Source organism: Rattus norvegicus, chromosome 3, assembly GCF_021556685.1.
Source record: "Rattus norvegicus strain SHRSP/BbbUtx chromosome 3, alternate assembly SHRSP_T2T, whole genome shotgun sequence".
Taxonomy (NCBI): domain Eukaryota; kingdom Metazoa; phylum Chordata; class Mammalia; order Rodentia; family Muridae; genus Rattus; species Rattus norvegicus.
The window spans coordinates 141,199,807-141,213,864 of NC_141536.1; the positions used below are offsets into that span (position 1 = coordinate 141,199,807).

Genomic DNA, 14,058 nt, shown 5'->3' on the forward strand with positions numbered 1-14,058 from the left:
GTGGTGTGTTTGAAGACAGCTATAGTGTACTTATATATAATAAATAAATCTTTTTAAAAAAAGAGTTTTGGGGTTGGGGATTTAGCTCAGTGGTAGAGCACTTACCTAGGAAGCGCAAGGCCCTGGGTTCGGTCCCCAGCTCCGAAAAAAAGAACCAAAAAAAAAAAAAAAAAAAGAGTTTTGAGTGCTGGGATCAGACCTATACTCATCTATACTAGGTAAGCATTCTGTGTCTGAGCTGTAGCGCCCAGCTCCATCCCTCAACTGTTCTGTTTGTTTGTTTGCTTGCTTTGTTTTTAAGTAAGATCTTTTCATGTAACCCTTTTTGGCCTGGTAATCAATATGTAGCCTAGGCTGGCCTTGAACTCAGTCTTCTGAGTGCTGGAATTGTAAGCATGTGTCTACACACCTAGCTCCACTGACCTCCTTTTAAGAGAGGTCTGACTTTGTAGCCTAGGTTGGTCTTGAACTCATCATCAGATAAGGGCACTTGCTGAGCGACTTTGACAAATTTGATTCTGGGCCCATGATTCCTGGAAACCTTCTCTGAAGGCCACAGGTTTACTGTGGTTCATACATGCTCACACTAACACACACTGTGGGGTTGCACACTCACACTCTTCCTCCAGAGTGCTAGGTCAATAGGTCAATTTCTTAAATGTACCTGAGGTTATTCTGGTAACGAAGTGAGCATCACAGTCTGTGAAGCAAGGTACACGAGGTAGGAAACTTTGGCCTCTCACAAGGAAGTGAAAACTGGAGCTTAGAGACATTAGGCCACTTGTTGAGAGTCATAGCTCAGATGAGAAATCCGGCAGGGCGGGTGGGTATCTCTCTTTCCTTAGAGACAGCATCTTGTAGCAAAGCCAACTTTGTGATCCTTCTTTTTCTACCTCCAGAATCCTGAGAGGCTTTCCTCTCTCCCCTTAACGCATCTCTCTTAGGGTGGAGGGCCCAGGGAGCCCACGATGGTACCTGAAGGCTACCTGGGGCAGGAGGCTGGAGGGCTGAGACATTGGAATCATCTGTAAATCTCAGTGCCCTGGAAGTAAAGTCAAGAAGTAGCTCAGGGCCAGAGTCCGTTATATAGTGAGTTCCAGGCCAGCCTGGAAACCCCCGACTCAACAAAACCAGAAAGCATTCCTGGTGCTGGCACGGAGAAAGGTGTGGCGTCAAGGTTCTTCTCCAGTTCCTCTGTCAGCTGGGGGTCTGCGGAGGTCCCCACACCGGTGAGGACCGGGTGGCAAGCTGCAGTCCTTTCTCTTTTCCTGCGCCCCTGGGGACGTGGCCCAGCACAAGCGACCAAGGCGGGATGTTCCCACGCGGGGGGTGGCGGGCGGAGGCGGAGCGTGCTCTGGTCCCCTCAGCCTGGTCTGCGGTTCCCTGCCAGTCACTCAGCAGGGCAGTTCTGGGTACCTCCGCCGTCTTCAGCTTGCAACTGTGAGTCCCACCTGAGGGAAGGGTCTTGGGGGTGGGGTGTTCGTGGTGGCCACCCTAAGCCTTTGCTCCATCACCACACAGCCCTCTTTTGCTGAGATTCCCCCACTGACCCGTTTTAATGCCGGGTCCTAGTCCCGGGCATCGTCCCCGGCCCCAGAAATGGGGCCTCTTTCTAGAGGGTGGGGTGGCCCTTTTCCTAGAAATGCTGCCTCTCCCACCCGCTGACCCAGTTTGGTCCTTGGCCTCTAAAGCCCCTGGGATGTCAGACTCTGCACGTCCCGCGTCCCGTTCCGAGTCCGGAGTGATGGTAGGGCACAGCCTGCCCCCTCCTGCAGCGGAGCAGGCAGAGCGCACGTAGGCAGTCAATTAAGGAGACCTTGGAGCCAGGCGCAGAGCATCTGCTTAGAGGTCTGGGCTAACCGCCCTGCGGTGAGGAGGCTCAGGATTTTTCCTCTGGAGTGGGGCTTCCCAACTTGGCTGATGGGAGGCTGGCATCAGAGAACGGGGCTCCCTGTCCTAAACTGTTCAGATCTCACCCAGTGGCTAGACCTCTTCCCACTTCTCAAACGACGAATGAAAACCCAAAGGTCCAGGGCAGCGGTTCTCAACCTGGGAGTTGAACGACTCTTTTACAGGGGTCTCCTAAAACCACTGGCGTATCGGGTATTTACAGTAGGATTCACAACGGTAGCAAAACTTCTAGTTATGAAGTAGCAACAAAAATAATTTTATAGTTGGGGGTCACCACAACATGAGGATCTGTGTTAAGGAGTCGCCGCAGTATTAGGAACGTTGAGACCCCCATCAACTCCCGCGGTGGCTTTAGACAAAGCTGACCAGCAAATCAGAATCTGACCCTGAGGAGCGGGCAGAGCAACGTGGTGCTGAACTAGACATGTTTTCCATCCTGCAGATGTTTTCCAGAGCTACCCGGAGTCTGGTAATGAAGACAGGAGGACTCAGAACTCAAGGGACACACAGCCCAGGAAGTGCTGGTAAGTCTCAGATGCTGAGCTCCCGAGATCTGACAGGAAGGCTTCCTAACTAGCTTATATTACTTCCTTCCATCCTGTCTCTGGGTCCTGGACCAAGTTTTTCCAGCAAATAGAGCCACTGAGGAAAGAGAGGGCAGCCCCCACCCCACTCCCCCACCCCACTCCCCCACCCCACTCCCCCGCTTCATTCCAGGTCTCATTAAAGCTTCCCATACCTTACCTCTAAGGCCTTTGTATCCCAAGGGGGAGGGTGCTACAGGACCCTGAATTCTCCTTTCCAGACCTTGGTGTCAGCACTGGTCAGAAGAAAGAGGTCTAAAGCAGGAGAGACGTCAATGAGATGGCAGGAGGGATGTCTTGATACTCAGGAGTATAATATCAAAGATAACATTTGTTGCTCCATCACAAACCCAGTACTTAGAAGACTGAAGCAGGAGGATCACTGTGAGTTAGAGACCAGCCTGGGAGACTCAAAAAGCCAAAATAGGAGAGAGAGAGAGAGAGAGAGAGAGAGAGAGAGAGAGAGAGAGAGAGAGAGAACGAGAGGACTCAGAATGAAAACTGTCCTCCTGTCTCTAATGTCAACAAACAGGGGAGCCTCTAGCAAGACCCTCCACTTCCTAGCCTTCTCAGGGCAACCCAGCAGTCTGCAAGAAGCTGAGGTCTAGCTACCAAGGAAAGCCTCTAGAAGAGGCTGGGGGGAAAACCATCCTCTCTGGACTGATGTCACTGAATACTGCAATGTGCCAGGCCTTTGGTGCTCTAAAAAAAGTATTATTGCTTCTATGCACCATGCATGGGGGTCATTTAAATGTATTACTGTGTGCATGTGGGAGATATGGGGTCCTACTTACTTATACTACACCATACCTACAGAGGTTAGGGGACAACTTTGTGGAATCCCTCCTTCCACATTTGCATAGGTTCTAGGGATTGAACTCTCAGGTCATCTGGCCACTTGAGCTGTCTTCACCCCGAGTCACTTGCAGGTCCTTCCTTTCCTTTTGTTCTAGTTCAATAGTTTGGAGAAAGGCTGTCTGTCATGTACCAGGCTGACCTGGGAATTGCTAAGGACAACCTTGAACTTCTAATCCTCCCAAGTGATGAGATGACAGTCATGTTCCACCATGCTCAGTGGTTCTGGGGATCAAAGCCAGACCTCCTCACACCCTCAGGCTTCCTTTCTCCCGCCCCCCGCCCCCCAGAGCTGGGGACCGAACCCAGGGCCTTGCACTTGCTAGGCAAGCGCTCTACCACTGAGCTAAATCCCCAACCCCACCCTCAGGCTTCCTGTGTACTAGGCAAACACTCTACTAACCAAGCTGTATCTTGTCCCCTCTTCACCCAGAGGACTTTTGGATACAGGATCTGGAAGCCTTCACTGAGGCGTGAAACAATGTCTCTATCGCCCATACCTTCTAGATGAGGCCGCTCAGATAGGACTGTGCACAGTGTTTTGCGTGTTAAGCGGCAGTGCAAACCCGGCTGTCTCTAATGAAGCCCCATTAGGCACGTGTAAAGACACGCACAGGGTACTTTATAATTTGCATGGCGGTTTCAAATGGATCTCAGTTCCCTCTTTAAGCCCTTCCTCACCCCTAACCTCTGCCTTACTGGACCTCCTCTCAGGCTTAGATCTTCTTCCCAAAGGACACAGGGTTTGCAGCAAAGAAGAGGTAACCTGTAGCCCTGGCTGTGTTCCTTGCCTGAAGGAGCAATGTGTTCATCTGTGAAATGGAGACGACCACATCATCTGGTCCAGAGTGACATGTGGTCCCTGAGCCAACAACTCACCTGAAAGCCGTAAGCTGGCACATGGTGAACAAGAAATGTACTGCCTGTCTCTGATTAAAATCATGACTAAAGAAGGGTGACTCTGGGGCAGCCTAGACACAGCTCCCTCCTTTGTACCTGCAGCTAGCAGCAGCCAGCGGAGGATGACCCCCTATGTTGACTGCTATGCTCAGCGCTCCTATCCCATGCCGGATGAGCCTTACTGCACAGAGCTCAGCGAGGAGCAGCGGGCCCTGAAGGAGAAAGAGAAGGGCAGCTGGGCTCAGCTGAGCCAAGCAGAGAAGGTGGCCTGTAAGTACTGGGCTAGGCTGGCTGGCTGGCGGGAGAGAAGGGGAAGGCAGGGAGGGGATGAAGTTCAATTCACACTTTTATTCACTGAACCTCTGTGTCTGAAGCTAGTGACAAACTGGGGACATGAGGAGAGTCACCTGGACTGACCTCAGGGTATGAAACAGGATGTGTGGCTAAGGTTGGATATGTCCCTGGGAATGCAGACCCAAAAGACAGATGGGGTCTCCAGGAGGTCTTACTGGGGAATCCAAGTGACATGGAGAAAGGTGTCACAGCAGGTGACACATGTGGAGGGTCCTTAGGACACTGTGTGGGCACAGAGAGGCAGCTGAGGCAGGCAGGGAGCAAGGAGGTAAGACGACTATGTGGCCCTGGGCCAACCTTGGCTACCTGGAGCCTATTTGCCTCATTCCACAGTTGGGGTGGCAGACATCTTTTCCTTCAGGAGATGCCAATGGACAGAAGCTCACTCACTCGCTCACTCACTTGCTTACTCCCTCGCTCCGTGTTTTACTGGGCATCTACTACAAATGCAGACCCTGGCAATTTGGTTGGGAACAAGCCAGGCTGCACCCTTACCATGTAAGCTTACATGCCCAGTGCTCTGCCTGGCTCCTTTTCCTTCCTTCCACATCTTCTATCACTCTCCCACCTCCCTCCCCTTCTCCTTTTTTGCTCCCTCTCTCCCTAACCTCCTTCTTCCTTCCTCTCCACCTTCCTCCCCTCTCTGCTCCTCCCTCCTGTACCTCCCTCTCCCTCCCTCATTCCCTTCCTTCTCTCTATTCCAGAAAGGAAGTGGCTCCCCTCTTTTCTTCTAGTTATTTGTTTGTTTTTATTTTACATATGTGAGTACACTGTCGCTGTCTTCAGACACCAGAAGAGGGCATCGGAGCCCATTACAGATGGTTGTGAGCCACCATGTGGTTGCTGGGAATTAAACTGAGGACCTCGGGAAGAGCAGTCAGTGTTTTTAACGGCTGAGCCATCTCTCCAGCTACCCCCTCTTTCCTTCTTTACCCAAATGTCACCACACTAAGTATGTCCCTGTACTCACCATTAAGTGGCCAGCAGCTGGTCTCACAACCGTAGGAAACTGAGGCTCGGGAAGATAAAGGCACTGATGTGGCTGCACAGCTTAGACTAGACACCAGTCTGCACAGCTTAGACTAGACACCAGTCTGCACAGCTTAGACTAGACATCAGTCTGCACAGAAGGCTCCAGGACTATACTGCAGCCATACCACACATTCTGGGAAGGTTGGTGAACTACAGCAGATGCCACCAGTGCCCTCAGCAAAGAGCAACTGAGCCTGGACCTCTCCCTCCTACCCCACGCCCGCGCTCACCTTCACCCCACCTCCTCCCTTCTTTCTGCTGCTCTGGGTAGAGAGTTACTGCAGCAGCCAAACTGCCCAACCCAAGACACTTTTGCCCAGGAAGCTGAGCCAGCTCTCATTTTTCCTTCACACAGCCGTTAGAGCTATTTAAAGTACAGAGAAACATTGTTCATTTGGGGCCGACACCCTTAAAGAACTGTAGGGAAAAAGGGAAAGAGGGGTGACCAGGAATGAAGAGAGGCAGGAAAGAAAGGAAGGGGGAAAAGAAGAAACGAGGGAAAGAAGGAATGAAGGAAGGCAAGGTGAGTCCTCCTGAGACCAGGTCCTTGGCACACAGACACTTCTTGTCCCCTCTGTTGATTTTTCACTCTGTGACTCTTGGTCTGAGCTGAGGCACCATGCTGGGTAGTGGGCTACGATAGGCCTGGTCCACACATCTCTCGAAAACCATGCCAGAGCCGAAGTAGATCTGACTGTGACTATATTTTGATAATTACCAGAAAGTGTACAACTTAAGCAAAAATAAAGTTTTTAAGTTGGCATGGTGATATACACTTGGCGTCCCAGCCCTGGGAATGGCTGAGGCAGGAGGATGATGGGTGCAAAGGCAGCCTGGGCTGTGTAGTGAGATTCTTCCCCCAAATAAACTAACGTTTTATGGTTTTAAATTCATAACGATGCAAAACAGAGCCTCTTGTGTGCAGCTATGATCTAGGTGCTAGGAACATATTGGTGAACAGAGCCCTTGTTCTTCCAAAGGTCTGGGGAGGGTGCGTTCTATGAAGCAGATAAAAGCCTCAGCAGGAGGAGGGGAGACAGGAAAGTCCTGATAGAAAATTGTCACATGACAGCTTGTTTCTGTACTGTGTTAGAAATCTACCTTCCCTCCTCATTTAGAATGGACTCAAATCCAGCCAGGCAGTGGTGGTGCACGCCTTTGGACCCAGCACTTGGGAGGCAAAGGCAGGTGCATCTCTGAGTCAAGGCCAGCCTGGTCTACAGAGTGAGTTTCAGGACAGCCAGAGAAACACTTTCTCAAAAATCCAAACCAAGCCAAACCAAAAAGAATGGACCCCAATCTGTCTTCCCTGTGGCTGGCCAGGTCCTGTGGGATCTGCCTCCCACTAAGGCTCACTACTCCCCAGTCACACCACCCTTCCTTGGCCCTTCCCCATCTGTAGAAGTCCTGGGGAATTTAGTTTTTTGTTTGTTTTGTTGTTGTTGTTGTTGATGATGATGATGATGATGATGATGATGATGGGTTTTTTTGTTATTTTGTTTTGTTTTTTGAGACAAAGGCTTTCATAATATATCTTGGTGGGTCTGATATCCAACATGTAGCCCCAGCTGATCTTGAACTCACTGAGATCTGCCTGCCTCCACCTGGCCAGTACTGGGACTAAAGGCATGTGCCACCACCCCATGCTGACTTTGTTTAATTTCAACTTGACTTTCTCTGTTCACAAATTTGGGTTCCAAGATCTCCTCTTAGAGGCTTTCTTAGTCTCCCCAGTGGAGGTGGCTTCCCTACCGCATCCCTAACACATTTCCTGAAATGTTTAGTGTCTCCCCAACAGGAATTTTCCTTCAGCTTGGTCACTGCTGTGCACAGGGTTGCCATGCTTTGGGTACAGAAACGTGTTCAATAAGAATCCAACGGGTGAGCTGCCTCCCGGGTGCACCATTCAGGAAGTTGAGGCAGGGGTGAGACTCTAGCTCACAATAAGCAAAACATACCAGCAAACAGGAATTGGCTGGGTACTGGGGAGACGGCTCAACCAGTAAAGGGCTGTCATGCGAGCATGAGCCCACGGAGTTCAGGAAACAAACAAACAAACAAACAAACAAACAAACTGGGGTGGCAAGCACTGGCCTGCAATCTCCCAGCTGAGGGGAGGCCAAGACAGGAGAATCTGTCTGGCCAGTTAGTCTAGACCAATCAGTGAGCTTCAGGTTTAGTAATACATAGTAGAGAGAGATTAAGGAAGACTAAGATGGGGGACGACCTCCAGCCTTCACATACATGTCCATGTGCACACACTTGCATAGTTATGGTGCGGGAAGGCACAGCTAATGGTCTCTGGGGCCAAGAGTAGGCTCCAGGGTCCTTGGTTTGGTTATGCATGAGTCCCCTTCCACACACTGCCTACTCCAGTGTACCGGCTCCAGTTCCACGAGACCTTCGCAGAGATGAACCATCGCTCCAACGAATGGAAGACAGTAATGGGCTGCGTCTTCTTCTTCATTGGATTCACGGCTCTGGTGATTTGGTGGCAGCGGGTCTATGGTGAGTATCGGATGGGTCATATGGCTGTAGGCCATCTATGCCCTCTACGTCCTTTGTGTCTGTAGCCACTGGCTGAGTTCTCATGGGGACCATATTTAGGACTCATCTGAAGAGTTCTGAAAAGTCTCCACAGAGGGAGGGTGAAGAACAGAACATGGCCACCTAGTGGGGGATGTAGGGAGGTTAGCTCTTCTGGGCATTAGCTTTCTCATCTGCAAAATGGGACTAGCAACACCCAGCTCTCCGTGTTCTCCTGAGGATTTAATGAGAGGGCTATAGGTTTAAGTGGGTGCATGACATGAATGGTGGTGTTTTTGATTGCTGGGTATCAACTGCACATTTCTTACCATATGTTCAACAATTAGAAGACATGAGTCTATTGTCTGTTTCCTTTTTCTCTTTCTTTCCTTCCTTCCTTCTTTCTTTCTTTCTTTTTTCTTTTTCTTTTTTTTTTTAAAGACAGAGTCTCACTATTTAGCCCTGGCTAGACTAGAACTTACTAAGTAGACCAGGCTGGCCTCAAACTCAGAGATCCGTTTGCTTCCCAAGTGCTGGGACTAAAGGTGATCACCACTGTGATCAACTCCTTTTTTTTCCTTTGAAAGCCGGTTTATTATGCAGCCCAGGCTGACCTCAGACTTGGGGGTCTCCTTTCTGAGAGTCAGGGTTAGGTATGTAAGAGAACTCCTAAGCTAGGTTTATTCCTCCCTCACAGCAGAAAGCCAGTGAAACAATCCAGGCAGGAGGGTAGCTCCTCAGAACCTCTGCTCCATCATACTTAACAGGAGGGGAAGCTTGCCTTTGATGTGTAAGATGGGGCTTCCATGACCAGCCTCTTTTGCTCATGTCCTATTGACTACAGATGATCACATGTCCTTGCTTAGCTACAAGGAAAGCTGGGAAATGTAGGAAACATCCCTTTTCTGGGAATCCACCCCTCCCTCCCACAATGGGTCCTGCTGGGTGGTGGTGGTCGTGCTTTAATCCCAGCACTCAGGAGGCAGGTCTCTGGATTGGAGGCCAGCCTGGTCTATAGAGTAAGTTCCAGGACAGCCAGGGCTACACAGAGAAACCCTGTCTTGAAAAACCAACCAGCCAGTCAACCAACCAAATAAATAAGGTCTTACTCTTTCTCCCAATGCCTTAGTGTTCTGTTGTTGTGAAGAGGCACCATGACCATGGCAACTCTAAAACGGAAAGCATTTAATTGAGGCTTACAGTTTCGGAGGTTTATTCCATTGTTACAGTGGCAGGTAGGCAGACATGGTGCTGAGGGCTCTACATCCAGGTCAGCACGCAGCAGGAAGGGAGAGAGACGTTGGGCTTCTGAAATCTCAAAGCCCACCCCTCGTGGCATACCGCCTCCAACAAGGCCACACCTCTTAATGCTTTTCAAATAGGGCACTCCCTAATAACTAAATATTCAAATACATGAGCCTATGGGGGCCATTCTTGTTTAAAGCACCACACCCAGGCTGGTGAAGCCTGGTGAGTAGCCTCAGGTTGGCTTCAGATCCTCAGCTATCACCATCCTGCTGTAAAATTTCAAGCACTGAGAACTTCTAAGAGTCATCACGGGTTGGTTTTGTTTTTTAGTTCTTGGAGGTGGGTCATTTCTTTCTTTTAAAATTGTTTTTGGTATGGAGGTAAGAGGACAGCTTTTGGGTGTCCAAGTCAGGCCTGGTGGCAAACACATTTACCCATTAAGCCATTTTGCCAGTCCTTTGGGTATTTACTTGTTTGATACAGGGTTTCATTATATACTCCTGGCTGCCTCGGAATGCTCTGTGTAAACCAGGCTGACCTTGAATGGACAGAGACCTGCCTGCCTCTCCCTCTGCCTCCCAGATGCTTGGAGTAGCCTACTGTGTTTTCTGTAAGAGCCTGATGGGAATTCCTGTGTCGCACAGACATGAGATGGGGAAGTCTTTGGGAAATGGTCTAACTCGGGGTTTGCTATGTCGTTGGGGCCCTTCTTGTCTACTGCTGGCTAGAGTGTATCAGTGACTGGATGGGAGATGGCTCGGTCAGTAAAGAACTTGCCATGCATGCAGGAGGATCTAAGTTCGTATCCCATCCCAGCACCCATACAGAAAGCTGAGATGTCAGGCCAGAGAGATGGCTCAGCAGTTCAGAATGCTGGCTACTCTTCTAGAGGACCTGGGTTCATTCCAGTACCAACATGAGGGCTCACAACAGTTTGTAAGTCCAGTTCCAGGGGATATGACATCTTCTTCTGGTCTCCTCAGGTACCAGACACACACACATGGTGAATAGATATACACTCAGGCAGAACACCGATATAACAACAACAATAATGATAATAATAATAACTGAATAATATATAAATATAAATTATACCAAAATGTAATAAATAATTTTATATTATTGTAATTGTTTAAAGATTTATTTATTATGTATACAGTATTCTGCCTGCAGAGGGCACCAGATCCCATTACAGATGGTTGTGAGCCACCATGTGGTTGCTGGGATTTGAACTCAGGACCTCTGGAAGAGCAGAGTGCTCTTAACCGCTGAGCCATCTCTCCAGCCCAATTATTGCAATGATTATTATTATTTTTGAAGCTGGGCCATGGTGGAGCACATCTGTAATTCCACACTGGGAAGGGAGAGGCAGCAGGATCCCTGCAGCCAGCCTAGCTGAGCAGCGAGCCCTGGGAACAGTGAGAAAGTCTGTCTGGTGGGAGTGGGTAAAGTGTGTGCTACCATGCCTACAACTTGACCTCAGTTTCCAAGAGCCGAGTGCTGGAAGGAGAGAACTACTTCCTCTGACCTCCACACATGCGCTCACACGGGTACTCCACTGTGCACACCAACACAAATAAATGAATGGAGGGGGAAATTACGTACCAGGGATAGAGCCTAGGCTAAGGGGGTCACCCTGGGACGCAGATATCTACATCTATATCTATCTATCTCTCTGTCTGTCTGTCTATCTATCTATCTATCTATCTATCTATCTATCTATCTATCTATCTATCTGGAGTTCTAGTCCCGGGCCTTCTCTGGTTCATAGGTAAGGGTCTCTCAAGTCCCTCTCTGAGGATCTAGCCTTTGGGTTAAATACTGTTCTTCCCTGGTATTTATCATTACTATGTAGCCCAGGTTGGCCCTAAGCTCTCTATCCTGCCTCAGTTTTCCAAGTGCTGGGAGGACAGGCCTGTACTTCCGCCTGGCTCCTCCCTTAGTTTGTAAAGTGAACAGTGCTGACCTACTCCCAATGACCTCCCCAAGCTGCAGGACACAGAGGAACTCTCTTGCCTTTCCTGTCTAGTAGGAGGTTACAGCCAAGACTTCCTCTCTGTGCAGCCAGAGAGATGCCCAGACCCTCACAAGTTCTCACACTTCATCCCCATAGCCCTGCAGACAGAACCCACTCCTGCTGCTGAGGAAGCTGAGGCTCAGAGAGGTGCAGTAACTTGTTCAAGGCCACTCGGTGCAGAAGGGGTGGGGCTGGGAGTGACTCAGGTAGTCCTTAAATCAGTCCGTTAGTCATCACAGAGATAAGCGGGGAAACAGACTTACTGCAGGGAAGGAGTTGAAGTAGGTTTAAGGCAAAGCTGGGAGCAAAGCCTGGGTCCTGGACCGTTCTTTTCAAGAGTCTGGAGAGCCTGTTGGTACACACCATTAATCCCAGTACTGGGGAGGCAGATGCAAGAGGATCTCTGTGAGTTCAAAGTTTCAGGACAGCCAGAGCCATAGGGTCAGGCAGAGATATTGAGGAGAACCTGGAGATAGCAAGGACACCAGGGCAGCCTGACAGTGTGGCTGTAGACTAGACTCAGAGTTGGAGTGGCCGTGGGGACCTGGGCTGCCCTTGTCTTACCCTTGCCCTCCCTGCAGTGTTCCCTAAGAAGGTTGTCACCCTGACGGAAGAACGGAAAGCCCAGCAGCTCCAGCGCCTCCTGGACATGAAGAGCAACCCCATACAGGGCCTGTCTGCCCACTGGGATTACGAGAAGAAAGAGTGGAAAAAGTGACCAACATCACAGTCTGCTGCCTGCCCTTGCAAACCGATTCCGCTTCCGCAGCCTAGGAGACCCTCCTCTCCTCTCTTCTCCTCCCTTCCCCTCCCCCACCTCCTGTCTTGTCTCCTCCATTCCCTTCTGCTCCAATAAAAGCAGCCTGCATTGTTCTGCCTGCAAAGTCCCCTTTGGACTGTATCTATTATCTAAATGTAACCATTGCGATGGGGGCGGAGGGAGGAACAACTCATGAAGGGTTTCCCCGGAGACGGGTGGGGGGGGGTGTTTGGGGCTAGGCATTAGGCTGGGTGTGGGGAAAGGCAGGATGGAGAAGAGAAGGCATTCCATGGAGGCAGTAGCAAAGGCAAAATGCTCTTATTCAGTCAATCAACAAGTCTGTACTGAGCATCCTTGGCATCCCCAGTAAAGATTCCCTGCTCTGGGGACCCTGCAGTATATGTGACCAAGTCTGGCTCCACAGAGACCTTTCATCTGCGGAGGCCAATACAGTGAATAATAAATAATGGCGAGAAATATTGTGTTGTGGGACACAAGTGCCACAAAGCAGGCTAAGAGGAGTCTGGGAAGCTGGTGAAGAGTCTCTTAAAGGAAGTGGCTCTTCTGAAGAGGGTAGAGTGGAATCGGGGAAGAGCCTTGAATGGAAGGTGGAGGGTGTGTAGGTGTGTAGCTTGTGGAAGCTCTCTTACTTGTGTGTGAGACCTGGAGTAGGACCCAGAGTAGTTTCATCTCTGGCATTACACACACACACACACACACACACACACACACACACACACACACACACACGAAAAGAAAAAAGCTCGCCTGTGATCCCAGCACTTAGGATACAGGATATATATACACATTCCTTTTTAGTAATACTGGAAGTTGAATCCAGGGTCTTTCGTATGCTTGGCATATGCACATGAGCACGCATGTACACACACACACACACACACATGCAGAAACCTTGAGGTGAGATCTGATTTGCCAGTCTGAACTAAAAAGAAGGCCACAATGACTGAAGAAGGTTCCGGACCAGAGGGAGAAGAATGAGGAGTGTTGGAAAATAGCTGGTCTTTAGATGAGGAGCAGGGTACACAGAGCCCCACTAGATTGTGTTCTGAGCATGATAGGGGAGTCTCCATCTTTGGGGCCTCGGAGGAACAGATACCAAGAAGGAGTCAGTCATGTGAAGAGATTTGAGGGCAGTGATTGTGCGGGATGGAGGGGGAGGGAATGAGAGTCCCTTAATCTGACACCTGGGCTGAGTGGAGACCGGGGAGCACAGGGGGGCATCCTGTATCCAATCTAGTCACTACACAGTGACAGTGGTTAAAATGGGCTGATTGGGCTGGGGCTGGGGCTCAGAAATGGAGTGTTTGCCAAGCATGTACAAGACCCTGAGTTCAACTTCCAGTATCTCCCCCAAAAGAAACAAAACAAAACAAACAAACAAAAAACAGCCCGGGTCTGATTAATACAGAAAAAGATCAAGCTTACACTGTAAGGTACTAAAGACACAAAGGGAACTTTAGAAGTTCCCTAGAGGCAGCAGGGCGCTCTTCTATGCTTGGGTTTCTTAGGAGAGTGGATGTGGAGAAGTTGTGTGGGTGCTCGTCCACAGCTGTTCCATAGTTAACTGGGCAGCAGGACAACCGCAGCTGCAGGGACTGAGGCTGGTGGCCGGTGGAACAAGGGCATCTGTTGATGTGAGGTCCAACGTGGGGGGCCTCTAGCCTGGGGAGAGCTGTAGGGTGCCTCGAGGGAGCTGACAGCTACTCAGCGCTGTGGCTGGGGTGGTGATCATTAGATGGACACACAGGCTAGGAACTTTCTGCCCACCATGCTCTCTCTGGCGCCCTCTACCGGCAAAGCTCGACATCATCCTCTCCTGAGTGCAGGCCCGACGAGTACTGCGGGGGTAG

General features: G+C 50.1%; 1 protein-coding gene across 2 annotated transcripts; it reads left to right on the top strand.

Moving 5' to 3' along the window:
- Positions 1 to 1,418: 1,418 nt before the first annotated feature.
- On the top strand, positions 1,419 to 12,311 carry Cox4i2 (cytochrome c oxidase subunit 4i2). Of its 2 annotated transcripts, none has more exons than NM_053472.1 (5): positions 1,419 to 1,440; positions 2,354 to 2,435; positions 4,353 to 4,520; positions 8,013 to 8,144; positions 12,009 to 12,308. In NM_053472.1, the coding sequence occupies exons 2-5, from the start codon at positions 2,354 to 2,356 to the stop codon at positions 12,143 to 12,145; spliced, it is 519 nt and encodes a 172-aa protein (NP_445924.1). In that variant the 5' UTR covers positions 1,419 to 1,440; the 3' UTR covers positions 12,146 to 12,308. The 2 variants fall into 2 exon arrangements, with proteins under 2 accessions (NP_445924.1, XP_087510951.1); XM_087654825.1 differs by lacking the exon at positions 1,419 to 1,440 and adding an exon at positions 1,832 to 1,869 and having other exon boundaries at positions 12,009 to 12,311.
- Positions 12,312 to 14,058: the final 1,747 nt, after the last annotated feature.

Bases quoted from the DNA above. Each gene is read 5' to 3' on its own strand.
- Cox4i2 (NM_053472.1), top strand. From the start codon at position 2,354: ATGTTTTCCAGAGCTACCCGGAGTCTGGTAATGAAGACAGGAGGACTC. The intron at 4,521-8,012 runs GTAAGTACTGGG...TGCCTACTCCAG, and splicing joins CCAAGCAGAGAAGGTGGCCT to TGTACCGGCTCCAGTTCCAC. The intron at 8,145-12,008 runs GTGAGTATCGGA...CCCTCCCTGCAG, and splicing joins TTGGTGGCAGCGGGTCTATG to TGTTCCCTAAGAAGGTTGTC.